Source organism: Acinonyx jubatus, chromosome X (genome assembly GCF_027475565.1).
Source record: "Acinonyx jubatus isolate Ajub_Pintada_27869175 chromosome X, VMU_Ajub_asm_v1.0, whole genome shotgun sequence".
NCBI lineage: Eukaryota > Metazoa > Chordata > Mammalia > Carnivora > Felidae > Acinonyx > Acinonyx jubatus.
Window position 1 is genome coordinate 13,328,132 of NC_069389.1, and position 25,143 is coordinate 13,353,274.

Sequence of the window (25,143 nt, forward strand, 5' to 3'; positions counted from 1 at the left end):
GATGCCATGCTACATTTCTTATGGCAGTAATCTTTCTAAAGAAAAGAGGTTTTTTGGTACATGGGGTAATCTTTCCAGTTTTATATTAGCACCACATTTGATGAATTGGGGCTCTTTGTAGACTAACGTGCTCACAATTTTCCTATTTATACTACGAATTTCTTACAACGGCAGGTGCTTCTCGTTGGCTATGTAATGAATGCTAAAATAGCACTGCAGAATGGATGCACTGTGGAGGAAGCATTTGATCAATACTCTTAAGCTTAGACTGAGAGGGCTTCGTGGAAGGGCTGAGATGACCAGTGAAGTGAGTTTTAAATGAGAACTTTGCATTTCTGATGGCCGAAGGATGCAGACTATTACTGTAGAGAAAAAGCAATTGCAAGGAAACACGCATGCAAGAGATCCCCATTTGTTTGAGGAACTGTCTGAAATGTAGAAAGCTAGATTTTGGGGGAGAGAGATTTAGTGTTTAGAGGTGGGAATGAGGACCAGCGGCCTGCCCACTTGAGTCCCGGTGGTACCAGAGCTGGGGGAGAAGAAGGGCCCCCTGACAAGAGAGTTCTCTTGGGGGAGCAGTCCCTGAAGGGAGAACATAGGGTGTCAGTCCAGGGGTACTCACCCTTATGCACAGTGAAATCATCTGGGTGAGCTTTAAACCTACTGATGTCTGGGTCCCACCCCCAGGGAGGAGGCTCAGGCATTGGGAGTTTTAAGAAGCTCCCCACATGGTTCTGAAGTGCAGCCAGGATTGAGAAACACCGAATTAAGGCAAGAGAAGGAATGTTCAAGGAAGAAGTTGAGAATCTAGGGGATTTGTTGCTGGTATTCCCTGAGTTCTTTTTTTCTTTGAAGTTTATTTATTTTGAGATAGAGAGAAAGAGAGAGAGAGAGCAAAATGAGAATGAGCAGGGGAGGGGCAAAGAGAGAGGGGGAGAGAGAGAGAGAGAGAGAGAGAGAGAGAGAGAGAGAGAGAGAGAGAGAGATAAGAATATCCCAACCAGGCTCTGCACTGTCAGCGCGGAGCTGGATGCGGGAATCAAACTCACAAACCATGAGATCATGACCTGAACCGAAACCAAGAGTTGGACACTTAACTGACTGAGCCACCCAGGCACCCCTCATGGCTTTTTTCTTTATCAAGTTAAAACTCAGTGGGCATGCATCAAATATCACAAGATCTTTTGCTATAATACATGCACATGATCTCATACAATGTACGTTAGTCATCGAATCACCTTAATATATTGGCTATTTAGATAAAGCATATTTGTGAGCTTTCAAAGATTACAGCACCATCATTTTTACTCATCAATATAGAAGTTTAGTATATGTCAAGAGGTATTTTTCTATGTATTCATGTATTAGAAACTTAGTAATTATTCTGAATTTACAAGCCTATCACCTAAGATGCCACTTTCACTTTCTTTCAGAGTGTTACTCTGTTCTGTCTTAGGGTGCACGCTGCAGATGAGGTGAAAATCAGAGTATGTTAATGAGTATTTCTGTAATTAAGAAAAGATCTAGGCCCAGGATTTCTCTTCATCTGTGATGATGGAAGGACATAGTGAAAGCTGTAGAACACTGCATGAATATGTCTGTGGTCTTATTCTTTGCCTGACTACTCTGTAGCTCGGTAGCCTTGTGGGAGTAAGCACATTCGTCTCACAGACCTACCATTGCCTCTTCTGTAAAATGTGAAGATTAAAGTAGATAGATCCTTCTCATTCTTAAGGTCTTAGATTCTGGTTGTATTCCTTTGTCCAAGAAAAATTTTGTTGCAAATATAGTCGAAACATCATAAAACGCAATTGAGGACAAGATAGTTTAGACTAATTTCTCCCTGCTTGCCCACACTGCTGAATACAATGGAAGGCCCTGGACGTAATAAACAGAGGACTTTGAAAGATGTAAACAGGAAAGTGGACTGGTTGAGGGCCTTAGGACTTGAGGAATGGCATGGTGGTGTGAGTTGCCTGAGTTAAAGAAAAAAATCTCCCATGTGTCCTGCACTGGGTACTAGAGAAGCCTTTAGCCTGGAATTGCCAACAAGTGTAGACCAAAAGAAAACAAAGCCTTGAGAAAAGTCTACTGTCTAGTCAAAGGACTGGGAAAGGGGTAGCCAAGCTAGATAGAAACCTTTTTGACAATACCTGCCCTACCCCAGCCAGACACCATGGGTGCCCCTCCCTCTGGTGTCATCAGAGACCGATCTCGGGGTTTGGTCTCTTGTCCCTCGGCAGACAGCCTGGGTTGATACTTTTCTAGCTGGCAAACGTGGTTTCAGCAGAGACCAAAGGGGTCTCCTAACCCTGATCTGATGGCATCAGGTGGCCTGGGGAAGCACTTTATAACCCCCACTCCCCAGACAATGTCATTATAGACAGACATTCCCAGATAGGCAAAAACTCGAGGAGTTTGTGACTAGTAGACCTGCCCTATAATGAATACTGAAGAGTCCTCCAGGCTGAAATGAAAGGACACTAGACAGTACCTCGAAGCCATAAAAAGAAATGAAGAATGGTGAAGGTAGCTACATTGGTGAATAGAAAACCCAGTAGTGTTGATTTGTAGCTTGTCTTTTTTCCTTAGGAGTTAAAAGAAAAGTGCTTAAAAAAATAATTACAGATCTATGTCAATGGGCCCACATATATAAAGATATAATTTGTGACAATAATAATATAAGGGGCAGCAGGGCTATAAAGGAGTAGAGTGTTAGTATACTTTTGACACTAAGTTGCTATTAATTCAAACTTGATTGTTATAAAGTTAAGACATTAATCCTTAGGAAAAAAAACCTAAAACATATAAAAAAGTATGAAAGTGAGAAGGTAATAAAAATGGTATACTAGAAAAAAAATCAGTTAATCATAAAAAGGGAAGTGATGGAGGAACTGAAGGACCAAACAGGTGTAAGACATAGAAAACAAACAGCAAATGGCAAAAGTAAATCTTTCCTTATTAGTAATTACTTTAAATGGATAAAAATCTCCAAATAAAAGGCAGAAGGAGATGGATTTAAAAAATAATTCATCTATATGCTGTCTACCAGAGACTTCATTTAGATCCAGTGATACACATAGGTTGAAAATGGAAGAATGGAAAAAGATACTTCATGCAAATAGTAACCAAAAGAGAGCCCGGGTGGCTGTAGTCACTTCAGACTAAATAGACTTAAAGATAAAAAACTGTTATGAGACCTAGAAGGACATTACGTATTGATAAAAAAGGGTCACTCCATTAAGATGGCAAAAAATTTAGAAGAATATACACACCTAATGACAGAGCCCCTCAAATATACAAAGCAAAACCCAACAGAATTAAAGGGAGTTACACATAGTTCTGTACAATCTCACTTCTAATAATGGATAGAACAACTAGATGGAAGACCAGTACGGAAATAGAGGACTTGAGGAGCACCTGCGTGGCACAGTCGGTTAAGCGTCTGACTTCGGCTCAGGTCATGATGTCACAGTTGGCGGGTTCAATCCCCGTGTCAGGCTCTGTGCTGACAGCTCAGAGCCTGGAGCCTGCTTCAGATTCTGTGTCTCCCTCGCTCTCTGACCCTCCCCTGCTCATGCTTTGTCTGTCTGTCTCTCTCAAAAAATAAATGTTAAAAAAAAATTTAAAAAAGGAAATAGAAGATTTGAATAATGCTGTAAGTCAACTAGACCTAACAGACATCTATCTATAGAACGCTCCACCCAACAACAGCACAGTACACATTTTCCTCAAGTGCACATGGAACATTCTCCAGGATAGACCATATGTTAGGCCACAAAACAAGTCTCAATAATTTTAAGGAGAGTGAAATCATAGTAAGTGACCATGGTGGAATGAAACTAGAACTCAGTAACAGAAGTAACACTGGAAGATTCACTAACATGTAGAAATTAGGCAACATGCTCTTAAAAAACCAGTGGGTTAAAGAAGAAATTGTAAGTGAAATTAGAAAACACCTTGAGATGAATGAAAAGGAAAACCTGCCAAAACCTGAGATGCAGGAATAATAGTACTAATAGTACCCTGGAGGAGATTTATAGCTATAACCACTTACATTAAAAAGAGGGATCGAAAATCAATAAGGTAACTTTACAAGAAATGAGAAAAAGGAGAGCAAGCTAAACCCAAAGATGGCAGAAGGAAGGAAATGATGAAGAGGAGAGTTGAGATGAATGAAATAGAGAAAGGAAAACAATAGCAACATCATTGAAACTCGAAATTGGTTTTTTGTGGCCTCTAGTTAAAAATAAAAGGCTTTCTTTGAAATTAAAATCAGATTCTCATAAATTTATCTCTCGCTGTAGGTAGTGTTGTTTTGAATTTTTCAAGGTTGAATATTCCCATAGAATGACTCTGTTTTGCGTAAGGTGTTTTTTTCCCCTGTATTAACTTTGGCACAGTACATTTTGCTGTATGTTCCCTAGTTGTAGGATTGGTTTATAGATTACTCAAATTGCCAGCCAGAGCTCCAGGATGGTGTAACATGAAGACACAGTTGTGGTTTAAACCAGCCTCTGTTGATGGAACCTCGAGAGTTCTGCAGGTCCTCTTAATAGGGATTTATTAAAGGGAATTTGAAAGCTATTATCAAAACAGTTGGCATTGAATGAGAAATTAGAAAGGCAAAGGAAACTGCCATAGTGATAAGTTCAAGGAGAAGAGAAATAACAATGAAGTACTCACATTGTGATAGTGGAGGAAAGATTAAGGATAAATCCCCCTGTTTAAAAGAGCATGCATCGTTTTGCCAGCTATCAACAAATGCCATCAGCATTTATCCTGTTAACTAGTTCAAAAGAAAGGAAAAGTTCTATGATAACATTTATTTTAGTATTAATAAAAATAAAAACCAATACAGACAACATAAATGTTCAAGAAGACGCCTCTGGTTAAGGGTTATATATCTGCTTAATAGGATATTATACATCTATTAAAGTGATTACACGGAAAATACTGGGTAAGAGGGACAGCAGCTGAATACAGAAATGTTTCCTGACTGTACCACATAAAAATATTTAGTGGACCTTTGATAATAAGGTGTTCTGCCTTCTCAGGGTAAGCTGGAACACCTCTGGATCACTTTTGCCATGGTTGGATTTTGAATTCTTTTCTCAGCGTTACTGGTCCGTGTTCTCTTCCCAGTGGGCTTTTGAGGTTTTTAACTCCTCAGTGAATCTCTACTCTTATTGAGGGTCTAAAGGGGTCACTTAAGTAATTCATTTATAATTTACCTATCTCACCTTATGATAACTTGTTTATAGAAATACATTCTCTCTTTTGGGAGAGACTCTACATGAGTGGTAAATGTGTGAATTAGGGTGTCTGTGAAGGTCTCCAGACATTTCACTCTAAACTGTCAGGTATTGGGGTGCCTGGGTGGTTCAGTCAGTTGAGCGTCTGACCCTTGATTTTGGCTCAGGTCATGCATGATGTCATGGTTCGTGAGTTCGAGCCTCTGTGCTGGCAGTGCAGAGCCTGCTTGGGATTCTCTCTCGCTTGCTCGCTCGCGCGCGCGCGCGCTCTCTCTCTCTCTCTCTCTCTCTCTCTCTCTCTGCCCCCACCCCCGCTCACATGTATTCGCGTTCGCTTGCTGTCTCAAAATAAATAAACTTAAAATGTCAAGTGTTTACTGCTAAGCATGTGGAGGTAAACTGCTAAGTAATTGGTAATAGTTTAGATAGCTGTTTTTGGTGGGAAAATTATGTAGGTTTTCTTTTAAAGAGTTTCTCTTTCAATTGAGGTTTAGGAAAAAGGGAAAAACACTCTTAAAGGACAACTAGAATTTGAAGAAGTCACTCAAAGCTTTATCAGAATCAAATGACTCTTGGAAGCTACTTTTACACACCATGCTGTCAGAACTTTTAAGACATGTAATACTGCATAATCATATAGTTGTGAGCTTCAAATAAACTGTTTGCTGAAATCTAGCTTGTAGTAGTTTTTTTCTTTTTCTTTTTTCCCCCCACCTTCTAGTTTTTTTTAATCCATGTTCTCTGGAGAGTATACTCTAATTGCCCTTTCTCTTAAATGATAATTTTGCATTGTGCAGAATTCCAGGTTGAAGTTCATTTTCCTTCAGTGTTTTGAATGTATTACCTCCTCCTTTTTTGGTGTTTATTGTTGCTGCTGAGAATTCTGTTAATCTATTGTTTCCTTTGGATTGACTGTTTTTTCTCTAGGATGGCTTTTAAAACTTTATTTTCAATGTTCTGTGTTAATTTCACTGTGATGTGTCTAAGCATAGATTTAAATTTATTTATTCCAGGTGACTCTTTGTGTGCATTTTCCATCTGGAAAGCCATGTATTCAAATTTGGAATATTCTTAGTCATATCTCTGCAGGTTATGATTCTATGCTTACTCTGTTTTCTTCTTGAAGTCCGGTTAGCTAGGTTTCTTTGTCTGTCAATACACCTTTTATTTCTAGTAATGGCTCTTTTATCTTTTTATGTCATGATCCCTCTAGGCCCTGGATGAAACCTTCATCTTCCAAATTAATCATTCTTTTGTGTAACTGTGTATGATTCCAAGTTTTATAGTCCATTCTTGTTTATATCAATCTGTTCTTGTTTCACTTCTCCCAATTTCTGTTCCATACTTGTCTGTTTTTTTTAAGGATGCATTTTCTACTTTTAACTGGGAGAGGATTTAAGCATAATTATTTTGAAGTTATTTTCTACTTGATTTGTTTTCTTTTTTGTCAAGAGGCAAATTCATCCCCTCCCTTTCCTCCTTCCTCTCTCTCTCTCTCTCTCTCTCTCTCTCTCTCTCTCTCTCTCTTTCGGCTCTTCTTCTTACTATTGAGTTTTTTCTTCATGCTTTTGGAAATTTGTTTAGCAGTCTTATTTTGAATTGGAGTTTAAATTTAAATTTCATTCTCAGTTCTTGGAGCTCCTCTCCGTCCAGCAGTTCATTGGCCAACCACACCCCGTGGTCCTGCACTCGTGGGCCTCCAGTGTAAGGCCAGTTCTTATACTCGATGTTCAGCACTTGCGTCTGGTGCAGATGTCAGAGATGGTGCAGATGGCACCAGGCGGTGGCTTAGCCTGAGACCAGGCTGCGATGCTATATGTGCTTCCGCTCCCTTTCCTAAGTAGGCAGTACGGAGCACCTTCGCAGACTTCATCCTGGTTTTGCAGCTTTACAGGTAGCAAAGCGCCACCTTAGCCTCTGGCTTCAGGAAATGAACTTGGCGCCAGTCCTTTGCCTCATAGAGGACATTTAAATACCTGTGAGCTCTCAGTTGCCTCTACCTGCTTCCGAACCCTCAGCCTGGCCAACTGCTTTGTGATTTGGCCCCACAGGGATCTTGACCTTGCTTCTGAGTGTGTCTGAGTCTTTTTTTTTTAAAACATTTATTTATTTTTTTTAGAGACAGAGAAAGAGCATGAGCGGGGGAGGAGCAGAGAGAGAGGGAGACACAGAATCTGAAGCAGGCTTCAGGCTCTGAGAGCCTGGCACGGGGCTTGAACTCACAAACTGTGAGATCATGACCTGACCTGAAGTCGGATGCTCAACCGACTGAGCCACCCAGGCGCCCCTAAGTCTTTTTTAATTTTAACACTTTTTATGCTCATGCACTCACATCTGTCCTTGCATATAATTTTACAGCATAAGAAGTTGAGATTCAGAAAGTGAAAGCGAGTTCCTTGGAGCCTCACAGCTAGTGAGTGACAGAGCTAGGTAGCTATTGTGAAGAGTGGAGCTGGGAAGGGTTTCTGAGGACGTACTAGAAATTTAATGATAAATGTTTAGAGAGAGAGAAAAATCACTCATTGCACATCACAAAAATTAACTATAGATTTGCTAAGCAAAAGTTAGTGAGAGTCTCCACTCTCCATGCCCACGAATAATTTTCTTTTTTTTAAGTTTTTTACAAAATGATTTTATTTTATTTTTGAGACAGAGACAAAGCACAAGCGGGGGAGGGGCAGAGAGAGAGGGAGACACAGAATCCGAAGCAGGCTCCAGGCTCTGAGCTGTCAGCACAGAGCCGATGCGGGGCTGGAACCCACAAACCGTGAGATCATGACCTGAGCCGATGTTGGATGCTTAACCACCTGAGCCATCCAGGCACCCTCGAATAATTTTCTAAACATGAAGTATTTCCATACACTCAGTGAAAATGCTGAAGTGCCTTTATTAGTGCAGACTTACATTTATCTTGGCCAAAATAGCCTTCACACTTTGGTCAGTGGGCTATTTTTGGGGTAGCAAAAGGCCAAGTGTAGCTTATTCTGCTTTTTAAAAGGAAACAAAAAGGCAGAACTTCTGCATAATGAATAATTATATATAGTGGCTATATGTCAGATGCTCTTTTAAGTGTTCGACAAATATTCACTCACTTAATCTTCATAACAGCCATGTGTGATGGGGTCTGTTGCTGTTCTCGTTTTGCAGATAAGTAAACCGAGGTGTGCAGAACTTGAGGATTTCCTCAAGGTATGCACAGCAAGTAGGAATTAATGCGGTGATTCTAACCCTGGCTGTCTTGCCTCAGTGTACCAGTTCCTCCTACTGTGCTATACTATCCAACCGTATCTCAGAATTATTTTCTTAACCTATCTTTTCTTTTTTTGTTGTTGTTTAAAGTTTCTTTCTTTCTTTTAGTAATCTCTGCACCCAACATGGGGCTAGAACTCACAACCCCAGACCAAGAGTTGCACGCTTTTCCAACTGAACCAGTCAGGCGCCCCTTAACCTGTCTCTTCTTAACAATTGAGTTGACAGTTATCTTTATCAGGGATACACTTTATATTATGAACCCTCTTACCGAATTAGCTTTACCACACCTCTAGGAGCTTGTGTCCTTTCTTAGCCCCCCCCCCCCTTTTACTGTATTGTGCTCATGGTATTGTTGTGTAAAGCTTTCTTTGCTGGCATCATTCCTCTGGAGATGCCATGAGTTCATCTAGTCAGTTCGTCAGGTGTTGATGGAATATGCTTACAGTAGGCCCATGCTTTGCCGAGTACTATGACGACACAAAAATTGCGATAGGCTTCTTATCCTGTAACTCCTTCATCTTTCCTCACCTTTTGAAGGCAGTCATGCCTAACACCATCCGTTTTATGGTCTCTCCTGGTGGGTATATGTATCCATTTAAATCCATTTTCTCATGCTGTATTGTCAAGCGATAGCTGAGTGCCATATTTCCTTGAACTAACAAGCTAGCCCAGTTTTCCCCTGGGGGTCAGTTATGGTTGGTTTCTAGGTTCCTAAACAATGGAATCCTTATTTCTTTTCTCTGTCCTCCTTACCACACAGTGACAAAAACCAAGAAGCATTCCTCTGTGCTGTGTGTCAGGGAAGGAGAGGGTGTGGAAGTGGGGCAGGATGGAAGGGTGTCCAGATGTGCTATGGTGTTAATGGGAAAGGACAGCAGAAGACAACTAGGAGTCAGGCCCAGGGAGCCAGTAGACAGAGTAGTTAAGAACATGGGCTCGGGTTCAAATCTTATCTCTGTGTCTTACTGGCTGTGTATCTTTGGGCAAGTTATTGAGTCTCTCTGTCTCAGTTTCATCATGTGTAAAGTGGAGACAGTGGTAGTGTCTGCTTTCATAGGGTTGTTAAAATGATTAAATGAGGTCGTATCCGTGAAGCACTCAGAGTGGTGCCTGGCATATAGTCAGGTCTCGTTGACAAGTAGCCGTTACGATTATTATCACTCCAGGCCCAGCAAAACAGAAGCAGGTTCTAGTTGGCAAACGGAGAAACAGGCTCAGGGTAACCAGAAGTTAGTGGCCAGTCCTTAGCACAGAATGAGTGCTAAACTGGCTTACAAAACCACTTATAGTAGAATGGCATTCTTGCCCACTTCTGTGACCTTTCATGGGCTGGCCCTCTGCCTAGGTCAGGGGCTAGCAGACTATACCCTGTAGGCCAAATCTAGATCATTGCCTTTTTCTGTAAATCATGGAAACATGAAGGAGAAGAATCGATGCAAAGACAGGTCCTCATAAGCCTTTTAACCCACTATCTCCTAACTCAAGGGTCATGATGCCTATATTTATAGTTTGCAGCTTTGCCATGAGGACCTTTATCGACCAAGATGCTCCATCTTTCAGAGTTTACTAGCAAAACCTGGAGAAAATATTCTTTATTCATCTGGCAGCTTCAAAGACTTGCTATGGGTAGGCTTTCATAACTTTATGTTTCTCAGGCCTCACTAGAAGAAACCAGAGTAAGGGTGTGCCTTTAAGGTGAGAAAGAGGGAAGGAAAGAGCCTGTCCAGGAGAAACAGGGGAAAGAGTTTCTTTTTTTCCCCATCTCTTCCTGAATACCCTGTTCTGTTCAGCAAGTTCTGTAGGTATCACCTCCTGATGTGTTGGTAAGCCTTCTCTCTGAAAAAAAGAAAAATCTCTACTCCACAGTCTGTGTTGTAAATACTCCCACTGTGACTGATCACAGGTGGGGTTGGGAGGTGACGTGTGTCATCAGCTCGCTGGTACCGGCGTGCTGCGTAGTCGACAGCGTCACTTGCTGCTGAATCCTTGTATTAGGGATTCTCTGCGCCAGACAAGAGCTGTTTGTTTGTTTGTTTGTTTGTTTGTTTGTTTGTTTTTAGTCTAGGGCACTGTTTCAGCCCAGTCGTAAAATGTGCTGTTAGGAATGGGACAATATTTTTGAAGTCACTAGAGATGACGCTTCCCTCTTGTTTACATTTAACTTGTGCCACTAGGTGGCACTTTAAGGACATTATAGGAAATTGGCTCTACTGGATTTATTTTTTAACTTTTTTATTGAAGTATAACATGCATATTGAAAAGTGCCCATTGAGTGTGCAACTGAATGAATTTTCACAAGCTGAACACATGTGTATAATCAGCATTCAAATCAAGAAACAAAATATTACTAGGACCCCAGAAAGCCTATCTTAGGCTATTTTTCCAGTTACTATTCCTTTGTAGGGTTACCGCTATTCTGACTTCTAACAGCATAGATCAGTTTTACCTATTTTTTACCTTATATAAGTGGAACCATGCAGTATATACTCTTGTGTCAGTCTTCTTTGGGCTTAAAAGATGTGTGATTCATTCATATTGTTGTGTGTAATTTTAGATCACTGCTGTATAGTATTCCATTATGTGTGCAAAGGTATCACTATTTTCTACTGTTGATGGACATTTGGGTAGTGTTCAGATTTTGGCACTTATGAATAATGCTCCTGTGCACATTCACGTACAAGTTTTTGAGTGGATGTATGTTTTCATTTCTCTTGGATGTATGCCTACAGTAGAATTGCTGGGTCATAGGTTAGGCCTATGTTCAGCCTTCGTGGGTACTGCTGAACAGTTTTATAAAGTGTTTGTACTGATTTATGCTCTATCAACAGTGTGCCTGTTCCAGTTCCTACATTCTCATCAATACTGAGTTTATTTTATGACTGGCTCCTAACTCTTACATAATTTTTATAGTTCCCTCTCCCGCCAACTGTTTCTAATTGAAATTTTTAAAAGCCACCTTCTTCTGATGGACATAGCTCATGCAGGAAGAGCTATGTCAACCCAAAAGAGGACATTAATCACAATCTAACTATGAGCTATCACTAGTTAGAAGAGAAGTGGTTCACACACTCGATTACTAATACAGAACAGTGGAACTGGGAGTGGTATTCAAAATTTTAAGTGTGGTAAAATATCAAGTGAGGCTAGGGCTTTGAGGCACTTTGAAATTTTTATATGCTTTTTGTATTGTTTCCCGGACCTATTATGTCAGGGCTGGGGAACCAGCAAAAGGAATTTCTAAAGGCCTACTATCTAGACGCCTTTGAATTGTGATGGTGGTGCTGCCCGTTTAAGTAAGCGTCTGTTTAGTATGGCAAGAGGTATGCATATGGCATCTTTTTTCACCCTTAGTCATTGGGAAACATGAATCTCAAGACAACCCTGTCGTGTAGATCACCTTACTTATGTGGTCTGTGTTGTCAACTCTGCAGATCGCATTGTCATATATGGCTTTAGGAGTGTGATGAATAGGGAGTGAGGCTCAGACTTGACTCAGATTTCTGTTCTATTACTAGAAATTGGAAATAGAAGACCAAAACCCCAGGCGTAGTCAAGGTATTTGTCTTTTAGACCAAAATAAAGCACCCATGGTCCTTTAGTTCTAACAATAAGTGTGTTTTATGGCGTTGTCTGTAATCCAGTGGACTCCAAAAATTCCCAAGAGACTGTGCTGTGTGACTGCTGTATCCAGGGACTGGTTGCCCATTCTAGTTACTGATTATCCACTTCTAGAGCAGTTGTCCCTGAGCTCCTCTGTCAGTGTTCACCTGGGTGTGTCCCTGGTGTTGGGTTGGCCAGCTCTAGGGGCCACCAGAGATGTTCAGTGTAAGCTGCCCGAGATGTCTGTGCTGAAGCAGCCATGAAACCTGTAAAGGCTTTTATTTTTAAAAGCGTCTTCCCTTCACTATTGGTAGCAGCAACATCCAGTGGCACAAATTTGGATTGTGGGTAGCCTGCTCTATGGGATCTGTGTATAATCTAAACCGGAGTCAGCACTTTCTCAGTATAAGTTTTCATCTTTTGGCAAGAGAGTAAGAGTCCTTTATGTTGAATTGGCTGCTATTTGCAGGTTGCGGAATCTTTGAGTGGGAAACCAATTGTATATTTACTCTTAATTATGATAGTAGCTGCCATTACTGAGCAGTTATTATGTTACTGTGCTTAGCACTCTAGACAGCTATTTTGCTTAATCTTACAAATGCTAGGAGTTAGGTGGATTATCCCCTAGTGCAGATGAAGAAACTGTGGCTCAGAGAGGTTAAGTACGTGCCCGGGGGGTTATATACCCAGCAAGTGCAAACCCTGGATCGATTCCAAAGCCTCTGCCCTGTAACCGATGTGCTCCATGGCTCCAGTTACTGTAGGATGAATTCTTGACTTGTCCAGTGGAACACAAAACAGTGTTGAGTTCATTACTAGCTCATTCCACACATTGATCCGAGGACCTGCTGTGTGCTGCCACTCTGCTTAGGCATTGGGAGAAGGATAGTGAAGCAAAGCACAGATCCTGCCTTCCACATGCGTATGCATCAGCCCCATTTCTGTCTCTCATAGGTGGCTGGGGTCGTGGATTTTAGTAATCATTCTTGCAGAGAAATTCAGTTTTTTGGACCCTCTCTCTGAAACTGATTGTGGAATGACGGGGTTTGCTGTGGCCAGTGTGCTCCTGGCCACTGGTTCTGCATCTTCTATTTCTGGGTGTGACCACGTGGCTTTTCTAATGTGCCCTTACCTAGCAGAGATGGAGGTCCGGTGAAAGGTAGGCACCGAATGAATACCAGTGGGATGCTGGGGATTCCCTAGAGGCCATGGCACAATCGTCTGCTTATCTGCCTAGAACTTAGCTGCTGCCTTTGTGATTCCCAGTCTTGGAAACTGCCTGGATTCTTGGGGAATAAATGAAATTTGAGTTTCTTTTTCTAATCTGTCAGTAGCATGAATATTACAAAGCTTATAAAATAACTTCACCAATTACCCCCACCTTAGCGACAAGTTCTGCAATTAGACTACTTTTTAAAAAGATTTGATTTGTTTTCTCAGTTTTATTGAGAAGTAATATCACTGTTAAGCTTAAGATGTACAGCGTGATGGTTTGATAAACATATATTGTGAAAGATTACCACAATAGGTTCAGCTAACATCCATCTTCTCATATAGATAAAATAAAAACAAAGAAAAGAAAGGAAGAAGTTTTCTCCTTATAATGAGAACTCTCAGGATTTACTCTCTTAATAACTTCCTATACATCGTACAGCAGCATTAGCTGTGGTCACCATGCTGTGCAACACATCCCTCTTACTTCTCTTAGACCTGGAAGTTTGTGCCTCTTGATCACCTTTCTCTAATTCCCTTTCTCCCCCTTCCCCCGATTTTGTTTTGTTGCAAATTTGACATTTATTTATGATTTTATTCTTTTAAAGTTATCTCTACACCCAACGTGGGGTTCAAACTCACAACCCTGAGATCAAGAGTTGCATGTTCCACAAAGTGAGCCAGCCAGGCACTCTGCAAATTTGCAGTAAGTAAAAATCTTATTGCTGAAGATTTTGCCCACCTTTCATTATTTATTTATGAAATCATATGGCAGACAGCCCTATTTCCTTCATGGTAAATGGACAAGAAAACACTTTAGCCTAGTTCGTTTTTGGGGCAGCACCTGTGGCCTTTTTCACACTAGGACCTTGGAGACTTATATGAAGAGTTTGGGCCATCGATGGTCCCCAGTTGGTCTGGGCTGGCTACATAAAAATTACCCAGGGAGCTTGTTAAAATAGAAATTTCTAGTGCTCCACCCCTAGGAGATTCTAATCAGGGAAGTCTGGAGTAGTATCTAAAAGTCTGTAATTTATAAAAATTCCCCAGTAATTCTCCTGTGCAGCTACATTTGGGAACCACTGGGCATAGAAGGTCTAGAACAAACAGAATTGAGTTGGGAAGAAATTTCTGGTGTGTTTGAAGATTCAGGTAATACTTACGTGCCTGGAGCTGGTTCCATATGGGCAAACTAATGCAGTTATGATGCAGAGGTAAATTGGAGCCGGATGATGGAGGGTCTTTTAACTGGCCGAGTGTCCCTAAGGCCTGTGGTGCTATGCCATAGGCCTTACAGACCAATTGAAAGGCTTTTAGGAAAGTGTTTTGATGAGAGAAGGTGTTTCACAAAATTAGTTCCTCAGTGTGTGTGGGGTACACTGGACTGAGAAAAAACTGAAGGCTAGAAAAAGACCCAGCACAGTTTTTGCAGCGGCCCAGGTAGGAGGTGGAGTCAGCACGTGGACTCAGATGGGAGCTGTAGGACCTTCGCAATGCTAGCCTGCCCGGTCCAGACAGGAATCTGGGACATGTTGTTTTAAGCTACTTTAAACAAACCGGTAATTTATCAGTGTTGTGTTCATCTGCTTTAGCTCTTATAAGGAGTGGTTTTGTTGTGTTTGTGTCCAGGAGCTTTTAAAGGAAGCCCAGTAAATTAATTGCTACAGAGGAGTTGGCAGCAGCCAGAGCTGCTGTTGCAAGGAAGGCGGGAGGAAGGGAGAAATGAAGGTGGGCCTTTCTTGCCAGGCAGCAACCCCATCCTCACCCTGCCTCTCCACTCCTGGGGAAGGGAGCCTCGCAGAAATGCCCCAGAGCTAGACCTGCTGACCACAACGAAGACGACCACCACACCACGGCGGGGCAGAATGCCCCTCTCAAAGGATTAGGTGTGGAATGTGGCTTTTGGCCTTGAGGTCAAATGGAATAGTTTTCCTTTGTTCTCTAAAACCCAACCTGTAGGTCATTGTTTCCCAAGGTGTGTTCCACAGAACGTTAGTTCCGCTGGATGTTAATAGGAGTTACATGAGAATAAGAAGTCGAAGCCCAATAAGTTTGGGAACTGCTGGGTTAAGTAAGCCAAGGCAGTGGCTTCCTTCACCTCATGGGATCTCAGAGTGTGTGTGATGTGCAGTGTGCTCTGTGAATTTCTAGGAGGGAGAGAGACTGTGCAGTGTTCCCTAAACTTTTTTGTAGATTCTTTTTCCTCTCTGCCAGGGGCTGACAGACTGGCCCACAGGCTAAATGTATCCCACCCACGTGTTTTTGTAAAGTTTATTGGAACACGGTCCCACCCGTTCATTGTGGTGTCTTTAGCTGCTTTTGCATTGGAGACACAGAGACCAAATGGCCTGTACAACTGAAAATATTTATTACCTTGCTCCTTACAGAAAAACTTTTCCTATCCCCGTCCAGGCAACTGATAGAACTGGTGTTCCCTGGAACCCCTATTTGAGAGATACTGCCTTAAGATATAGGTGGGTTGTTCTAGCACTGCTTGTGATGAATCTGCTTAATTTTATTCAGCTTTTATGCTGCCATCTATCTTTTCCTCGCTTTAAACTATTTTCTCTCAACCGTTATCCACTGTTGAAGACCAAAATCTGGCTCCCATGTGTCATTGTTCTTTGACTTATCACATTCCATCAGTCACCAAGGATGTATTCAGTCTCAAGCTAAATAGCTCTCAAATCTGCCTATCCCCACTCCCACCAGATTGCTTTAAGTGACCGTCATCTCTTGTCTTGTTTTCATTTTTGGGCTTTTAAGTGAATTGCCCCAAGATGGGTTCCTTTTAATCCATTTTACTCACTGGATTCAGAGTAATCTTTCTAAAATGCAAATCTAGTCTCATCACTTCCCTACTTAAAATCTTTCCATGCCCCCTTCCACCTATGGCTCTCTGGATAAGCTCCAAATCCTCAACATGGATGTATCAGCCAAGATCTGGTGGGGAAAACAGAAACCATTCTAGGTATGTCACCCTGGAAGAGATTTCATTCAAGGAATTAGATACTTAAAGAATTAGATTGCTAGAGGAGCAAAGATGAGGGAAGGCCACCAGTCAGGTTGGCCAGAATTTTCTGAACCTTAAGACTTTGCAGGAACTAAAGGAAACAGCTGGAGATGCTCAGGCTGCCCGCAGCATCTAAGTAACGGTTTGTGGGGAAATGCCTGAGGCCACTACAAGATCTTCCTGCGGCTGAGCCCCATGCTTTTCTTTCCACCACTGCCAGAGGAGCAGTAATACAGCTTCTTTTCTTTCACCGTCTTGGTTTAACGTGAGTGACTCTCAGAGTCAACAAGGAGCATTATTGAAAGGGGATTTTATAAATATTGTTCCCAGGCTTCTACCCCTGCAACATAGGGAAGACGACGCAAGTGGGGGAATGGTGCTGAGTAGCTACTAGACCATCTGGGACAGTGATCTCTAAGACCACGTGTGATCCACTGCACTGTTGTTCTCCAGCTGTAGTGCTCTCCTTCTTCTCTACTGTTCACCCTTATTCCGCCCTACTAGACTCCATATTTCAGACTTACGAGAATGGGTGTTTTTGGAGCCTAAAACAGGTGACATTTATTGTCTCATAGTTTCTGTGGGTTAGAGATTAAGGAGAAACTAATCTGGTGGTTCTGGCTTATGGGGTCTCATTAGGCTGCAGTCAAGATGTCAGGCAGGACTGCAGTTAACTGAAGGCTCGACTGGGGCTGGAAGATCTATCTCAAAGATGGCTCTCCCACATGGCTGTCGGTGGGAGGCCTTAATTCCTTGCTACATGGGCCCCTTGTTAAGACTGCTTGAGTGTTCTCACAACATGGCGGCTGACTTTTTCCAGAACAAGTGATCTGAGAGAGAAACCAAGGAGGAGCACATCAGAAGGCTTTAACTCTCCTATTCTGGGAGCAGTTTGCCTGGTGTCTCAGGTCTAGTTCCCTAGAAGTAGAACATGAGTGTTATTTGGAAAGTGATACATGATGTATACAAAATAAATATCTGTGTAATTAAATAGCTAAACAAACGCTACTTCTGGTGGACAATGCTTAGCCTTCCTGGCCCTGTGTCCATTTCTGGTGGGCCAGCTGAGCAGGGTCTATATTGTCCTATCAGCCGTAGGAATGGGCAAAGCCCCAGAACAGATCTCCGTGTCCTGAGTGGCAGTACCTTCCAAGTGCACGTGACTTAAACAGGCTTTTCATTGCAAGATGAGAATGAAAATATATGTCTCATTTGTGGATAGGGCAGTATCAAAATTAAAATATGAGATATATATTTTTAAAAGGAACCTAAGCTTGAGTTTCAGTGAGCTCTTGGCTAAAAGTACATTTTCCTGCCTTGCCACATCCTGGCTGGGTACGTGTTACACAGTGAACCGTGAGGGAAGGACTGCCATTTGTACTAGTAATTGTAATCCAAATACTTGTCTCTTTTACAAGATTCAGGCATTGGATTTCAGTTCAGACCTTCAAAACTTTCAGACAAGGGCCTATTTTCCATATTGATAGAGTTGTTCCCTACTTTCTTCAATATGTGCAGGAAAAGGGGAGCTGCTGAGGTCCCCCTGTTTTCATGGGTTATCATTCTCTCCAAGTTGTTACCTTAGAAATGTCTGAAGAAATAGCAACGAAATCTTCCAGGTTTGTTCTGCTTTCCAGCTGCTAAGCCTTACCCTAGTTTCTTGAATGCAAGTGAAATTGTTTATTGTGAAGAGGGGCTTTTGTACCTCTAAATCCCATCTTTGTTTTTGTTTGTTTGTTTTTATCACAAAGCTTGTTTTCTTTCCTCGTCTCTTTTCCTGGGATAATTTCTGGCTCTGGCGAACCTCTGCCTTTCCAGGACTTTCTTGATCCCCGTGTTCCAGGCTCCTCACAAGATTTCACTCCCCTGAATGTTCAATAGATGGACCCATTTAGAATCAGTCATGGAGTGGTGACGGGCCCTCTTGGTGTTCCTCCCAAGGAGATTGGTGGTTAGATTGTGCCCGACGTGACGCCCTGGAGTGGTTTGTTCCCTGTGGTAGAGCTAGAAGACCTAGTCTTTGTATACAATTTCAGAAGGTAAACCCGTGAATGGAAAAAATTGTCAGACGCTTAAAACTGTTCTTTCATCCTTCCCAACTCCCACAACATTCCTGTTTTTAGAGATGTTTAAGAGAGTGTGGAGGCAGTGACAGTGACATTCTACTCCTTTTGCTGTGCTCAGAATCCTTATTTTTGTTGAAAAGAGGGTTCGATTTATCATTTCCCTCAATGTTACTACAAGAGGGAGACTGCTCATCTCCCCAGGAAAGGGAGCATTAGGGCGAGCACTCCTTTGCCTGATAATGGAGGGGACCTGAGCAGTTGAAAGGTGAGGAGACTGGTCTCTGGCTCCTTTTCCCTGGAAGGACGTACCAATGCGTACCTGCGCTCCTGCAGGGGCTTGTGTGCGTACGCTTGAGGCCAGGACATTCACGTTCCAAGCAATAGATCTGCGGGTGGAGGGCAAGAAGGGACCTCAGGTCCAAGTTGTGTTCTTCTGCACAGGTCACGGGAAGCCCTGCATTTGGGAGGTTATTGGGCCCTCACTCACCCCTTAATGAAGCTGACATCGGGCCCGCGGATGTTGAAGTAGGACATTATTTGTCAGAACCCAAGGAAGGCGGGTGAACGCTTGGAATCCCCATGCTCCCGACAAGGAATGGCTCCCGGATAGCTTCGCTCAGATGTTGCCTGGGTGTTTTAAACCCGGTATGGCTAAAAATGAGCTTGCCTTACACCTGCTTCTCTCACAGTTCCTGTCTTGGGGACAGGCCTCTGGTGTTCTTGTGGCATGCTAAGCTGGTGTTCTGGGTTCCGGAGCCTCTTTTCTTACCATCCCCGTGCACTGCCCCAGTAGCTGGCAGCACCCTGAGACTCAGGTCTCACCCAAGTCTTTGTTGACCCGCAAGGCCTGGGTGTGCCCGGAGCCCCCATACTTCCTCACCATAGTCTGGAATTCCACTGAAGCATGCTTGCCCAGTCGTTTCTGTGCCTTTTCCATTAGACTTCAAGCTCCTTGTAAGAAAGGTCTGGGTATCATTTATCTTGAATACCAGCTCTAGCACAAGACTTGCCTGCAGTAGCTGTTCAATACATATTTCTTGAATGACTTACCAGTCAGGCCCGAGAGTACCTGAGGCCGTATTGCATAGTCGTCACATGCCCGGCGTCGGAACCTGAGGCCTGGGTTCAGACTCGGCTGTTTGTGTGATCTTGGGTGAGTTCCTCAACTTCTTGATCATCAGTTTCTTCAGTAATAAGATGGGGGGAATGACTGCTTCCTAGGGCTGTGATGAGGAAATGCTTTCATCCCTGCGGAACACCCGGAGAACCGTGTGACACAGTGTTTGGTGTTTCAGATATCTATCGACAACAACAATACAGTTATCCTTGATGGAAAGGAGAAGGCTATAAGCAAAACTTGGAACGAGAAATCAGGCACCAAAAGCCTGCATAGTGGGTTTGAAAGAGGTGCAGAGGTGGTTGGGAACCGAGGTTTCTGGCTAGGGCCGTGCAAATGTGGGAGCGGATGGGATTACTCTGGGAAAGAATGAATGGCAGTGGGAGGTATAGGGTGGGAGAACCAAAGACGGAGCCTTGAGAAATCCTACAGCTGAGGGATGAGAGGAATCAAAACAGGAAAGAAAGATAATGATGATCCGTAGGACTTTGCGGTTCTTCAGATGCCAGGGATGGGAGTTTTAAAAAGACAGTCAAGGGTGCTGTGTTGGGCAGAAGGCCTGTGACAAAACTGGAAGAGGCAGGAAGAATCTGATAAATGGGGAAGCATTGGTGCCCTTGTCTGTTTCGGTGGACGCAGAGGAAGGAAGAAGCCATGCAAGAGGTTGCAGAAGGCCGGGTTAGGGACAGACTGGACACACTAAGGCTGATGGTTGTGCTGCAGCGTGTGTTCCTGTAATGCATTTTAATTTGTGGGTAGAGGACTGTTGTCACCATCACGAAGTCCCGTTAGTTCATTTACATGGAGGGTTTTTCTCAGCACGTTAACACTTTGCATTGCCGACTAAGAGCAGCTGAATGTAGCAAGCCTCCTGGAGATGGGGGCGCAGCAGTGGTGCCTCGTCTTCCTGTGCTCTGCTGCTTGGCTCTCTGGTACCTGCTGTGCCTTGACGGGCTTTGGGAGCATTACTTGCCAATCTTGGTGCATTTATTCATTGATTCCATACCACTCCGTGGCCTCAACCCTTCTGTTGACTCCTTTCATCATGCTCTCCCATCCCTACCTTTTTAAAGGTAAAGAGTCCTATCTGTTTTTCTTAGGAATTTAATATATTTAAAAAATATTTTTAAAGTGTTTTTTTATTATTATTATGGTTATTGTTTTTGTTAGTACTTGGGTTAAAATTTTGACTCCTTTCCCAGTGCCTTTTTTTCTGATAATCCTAATGTTTTTTTGTTTGCACTTATAAGGCATTAGTGTTTTGCAATATGTATGTCCAGTTACAGACATAACCGTGACTTCTTTTCTTAAGATTGAACAATGCTGGAAGGGAGCATGGGAGGGAATGACAGGGTGTAGGGAACTTTTTCTCAAGGATCTGAACACCTGACCATGCTTGGCTGTAAGTTGGTCTAAATCAACTTCCACTTAGCGACTTTTTCTAAGTTTTCTTCATTATATATTTAGGTAGTTACGTTTCTGCATTTTTATCTTCTGTGTGATATTTTGCTACAGTCTGAGCAAGCGCCTGAGGCTGAAATACACCCCCAGCTGAACAGAGCCCCCTCCCAAGCTGCAGAGAGCAGTCCAGCAAAGAAGGTAAGGCCAAGGGGAAGGTGCTACTGTCATGGCATTATGAGCCCCTCCCCTGGGCTTCTTGTCTTTGTTTGCAAATCACTTTCATGGTTTTTGTGTCCTGAGGTGAATGTTAATGATTCGGGTTTCCTAGAATGTGGGTTCTTTGTGAAGATTAGGGTGCTGATGATTCTTGGGCCTGACCTTGATGCCACTGACAGTTTGCACTTCCCTCTTCAACACCCCAGTTAAATATGGCGGCCTTGCTTTTGGCAAGTTCAGGCGGTATGGTGGGGAGGGCCAGGTGCCTTTAGCAGAACCCTGCGTGCTGCTGAGCCTCTGGGAGTGCCTCTGAGGGAGGGCAGTCTGCTCTTTGTGTGCCATGGTGCCCTTTTGAGTCCTGGTGTCTTCACTTTAGCCTCATCCCCTTCCTTCATGTCTCTGAGTCCCAGGTCATTTTGCTCAGTAGGCACCACTCACTCGTTGTGTTCTCTGTTCACCTCATCCTCTTCTTACTGGTCCCATTTTTCTCAGACCCTTCTCTGGTCAGAACACTGGCCTTGGGCTCAGGAGCATGGGTGAGGAGGGGCCTCCCAGGAAGCAGGCTGGCTGTCTCCTCCCAGAAGACATTGTGGCTCTTGCTGGGGCACCTGGGTGGCTGAGTCGGTTAAGCATTGACTTCAGCTCAGGTCATGATCTCACGGTTCGCTGGTTCGAGCCCTGTGTTGGGCTCTGTGCTGAGAGCCTGGATCCTGCTTCGGATTCTGTGTCTCCCTCTAGCTCTCTGCCCCTCCCCCACTTGTGCTCTGTCTCTGTCTCTCAAAAAAATGAATAAACATTAAAAAATTTAGAAGACGACATTGTGGCCCTTGAGCTTGACTTCATGTAGGAATTGGGAATGGAAGAATGAGGAGCAGATGACTGAGACCATCACAAACTTCAAAACGTCTAACATATTCCCACAAGCCCCAAAGTGAGGCAAGAGTGAGCTTTGGCTTCAGTTAGAAAAGGCCTCGTGGTGTGAGATGCACACAGCGTTCAGAAAAGGAAGAGAGGGAGGGTGGAACCTGATGCCTGTGTCCCTCCAGTTCTTGCCAAGCCATGAATTTGCCTTTTATCCTCGGGTGTGGAGTTGGAACAGAGCACACGCCTGACCTAGAGGAACATGGGGCTTTGGCATAATGGGGGAGCATTTCGGTTTTTAACTTTTGGGTTTTATTGTTTTGTATTTAATCCGCAGGACATACCGTATTCTCAGCCTCCATCAAAGCCCATCCGAAGGAAATTCCGACCTGAAAACCCAGCTACAGAAAACCAAGACACTTCTACCGCTGTTGGTGGGCCAGCATCGGCAGCGACTGTGAAACCCCACGCGGCAGTCCAAAAGTAAGTCCATCAGATCAGTGAGGTTGGAGACTACCTTTTAAATCTTCACGCATGTGTAAATGTAAATATGTTTACATTTATATTCATGGCCATAGAAGAGTGTGATTTTATGGTTGTATTTTATCTTAGTCATCTCTGTGGTACTATTACAGCCTGCCAGTCCCCTAGAAAGAGACCACCACCCCAAGGGGCGAGCGAGTACAAAGCTGTAGCATTTTGGTTTGATTCCTTCCTTCCCTCCTCTTTGTCTCCTTCCCACCCCTCTTCTTATGGGGGCCCACGTTTTCCGAGGAGGAAGACAGTGATAGAGATGCCAGTCTTCCCTCTTGACCTGTCGTCTGTTGCCCCAGGGCGAATGGTTAGCTTCATGACCCTTAGACCCAGCTTTCAGTAGATATGGCTTGTGATTTCTTCTCAGTCCCCATGAAAATTGCCTGTTTTCACTCGTCTCGGCACAGAATGGTTGCATGTGGAGCATCCAAAATGCCCATATGACTGGCTGTAACAGACATTGGAGGGAGGGGGGCACACCTGTGGACATGGCCGGGAGCCGAGAGAACAGTGCTCTTGGACAAACCATTTTTCTCCAGAAGGCTTTGGCTTTAAGGAAGGCTGTCACTTGCCTCAGTTTCCCTCTAGTGAAATCGAGCGAGGTGTTGAGGGCAGAAACCTGCTGCTGTGCATGACTTTGCAAGTGAGCTCGACTGGGCACTAATGTCAGTGCCCAAGATGTGCCCTGACACTGCTCTCGAGGCCTCGCAGATCCCAGGGGCTGCTTTGGGCTTCTCCCATTTCCACTGTTGTGGAAGGAGAAGCAATAGACTCTGGAGGTGCAACTTGCCTTTGGAGCCCAAACCCCGTTCTGAATTTGTGTGGCACTATTCTTCACAGGATGGTGTCTGTGTCTGTTTTTCCAAATGGATCATTTCCTAACGGTGTCAGTGCATAAAGGAAGTGTATTTTGTCCTTACTGGCCGCTGACAGTCTCGACCATCTTCCTGTCACCCTCAGGCCTAGGGGACGGATCCCCGTCAGGGACAGAGATGGCTAAACTCGCTTCCGAGTGCTCCCCCAGCTTTCCACTTTAGTCTCTGTTTCACATTACCGCCGGTCAGGGGTGGCCGCTACATCTACCAGAGCGCACAGACAGTGGCTGGTGGGGCTCACGCAGAGATCTTTTTCATTTTCTTTCCTTCGTCTGTTTTTTTAAACAGCTTTATTGAGGTATAATTCACATAGCATACAATTCACCCTTTTCCATGTACAGTTCGGTGGTGTTCAGTATATCCACAGAGTTGTGCAGCTGTTGCCGCAATCTAATTTTAGAACATTTTCATTGCCCCCCAAAGAAATTCCATTCCTGTTAGCAGTCACTTTCCATTCCCCATCCTGCGTCCCAGGCAACCACTAATCTACTTTCTTTTTTTTTTTTTTTTTTTGTTATAAATTTGCCTGTTCTGGCCATGTCATGTAAATGGAATCATGCAACATGTGGTCTTTTGTGGCTGGCTTTTTTCCCAGTTACCATTGCGTGTCCAAGGTTTGTCTGTGTTGTGGCACAAATGGGTACTTCTTTTTTTATTGCTCAGTAATGTTCCGTTATATGGATAGACCCCGTTGTATTTATCCGTTTCTCACTTGATGGACATGTGGGTTGTTGCCACTTTGAAGCTAGAAAGAACATCACTGGTACACTCTTTGTGTACAAGTTTTTTGTGTGGTCTTACGTTTTCATTTGTCTGCAGTATGTACTTAGGAGTGGAATTTCTGGGTCATATGGCAGCTCTATATTTAGTATTTTGAGGACCTGCCAAACTGTTTTCCACTGTGACTGCAGCATTTTACAGTTTGGCGGGTAACAAACGAGAGTTCCAGTTTCTCCAGTTTCTTCCAACACTTGTTGTTATCTGTTTCTTTTTTTTTTTTTTTTTAATTTTTACAGCCATCGTAGTGGGTGTGAAGGGGTATCTTATTGTGCTTTTGATTTGCATTTCCCTCTTGCCTAATGAGGTTGAACATCTTTTCATATATTTATTGGCCATTTGTGTATCTTCTTCAGTGAAATGTCTACTCAGATCCTTTGCCCTTTTTTGCTCAGATTTTTTTTTTTATTCTGAGTAATGGGTTCTTGGCCTATTCTGGATACAAGTCCCTTGTCAGATGTATGACTTGCAAATATTCTTTCCCATTCTGTAGGTTGTCTTTTCACTTTCTTCAAGGTGTCCTTTGCAGTGCAGAAGTTTGTAATATTGATGACATCCAGTTTATCTATTTTTCTTTCTTTTGTTACTTGTGCTTTTAGTGTCATAGCTAGGAGGCATTGCCTAACCCAAGTTCATAAAGATTTTTTCCTGTGTTTGCTTCTACAGATTTTATAGTTTTAGCTCTTACATCGAAATCCATGGTTAATTTTGAGTTCATGTTTGTGTATAGTGTGAGGAAGGGCCCCAGCTTCATTCTTTTGCATGTGGATATCCTGTTGTTCCCGTACCATTTGTTGAAAGGAGATCCTTTTTTCTTTTATCTACCTGTTTAGTGACTGTCCCTCATTGTGATACTCTCTCACTAGTTAGATGACCATGTGGTGTCAGGCTGAGAGAGTCTCCTGGCCACCAGCAACACAAATAGTGCTGTAAATGGCAGGGATGAATTTCATACAGCTTGTTT

General features: G+C 43.2%; 1 protein-coding gene across 12 annotated transcripts in view; it reads left to right on the forward strand.

Annotated features, from left to right (window-relative positions):
• The window catches only part of REPS2 (RALBP1 associated Eps domain containing 2), a 353,324-nt gene that overhangs the window by 158,390 nt on the left and 169,791 nt on the right, over positions 1-25,143 (forward strand). For all 12 annotated transcript variants that reach the window (XR_008290030.1, XM_053202117.1, XM_053202118.1 and 9 more), the window contains 2 exons: positions 21,031-21,114; positions 22,331-22,476. Coding sequence is in view for 11 of the 12 variants with exons in the window: in XM_053202117.1 (XP_053058092.1) it covers positions 21,031-21,114; positions 22,331-22,476 (230 nt within the window). In the remaining variant the exon portion in view is untranslated. The remainder of the gene's footprint in view (positions 1-21,030; positions 21,115-22,330; positions 22,477-25,143) is intronic.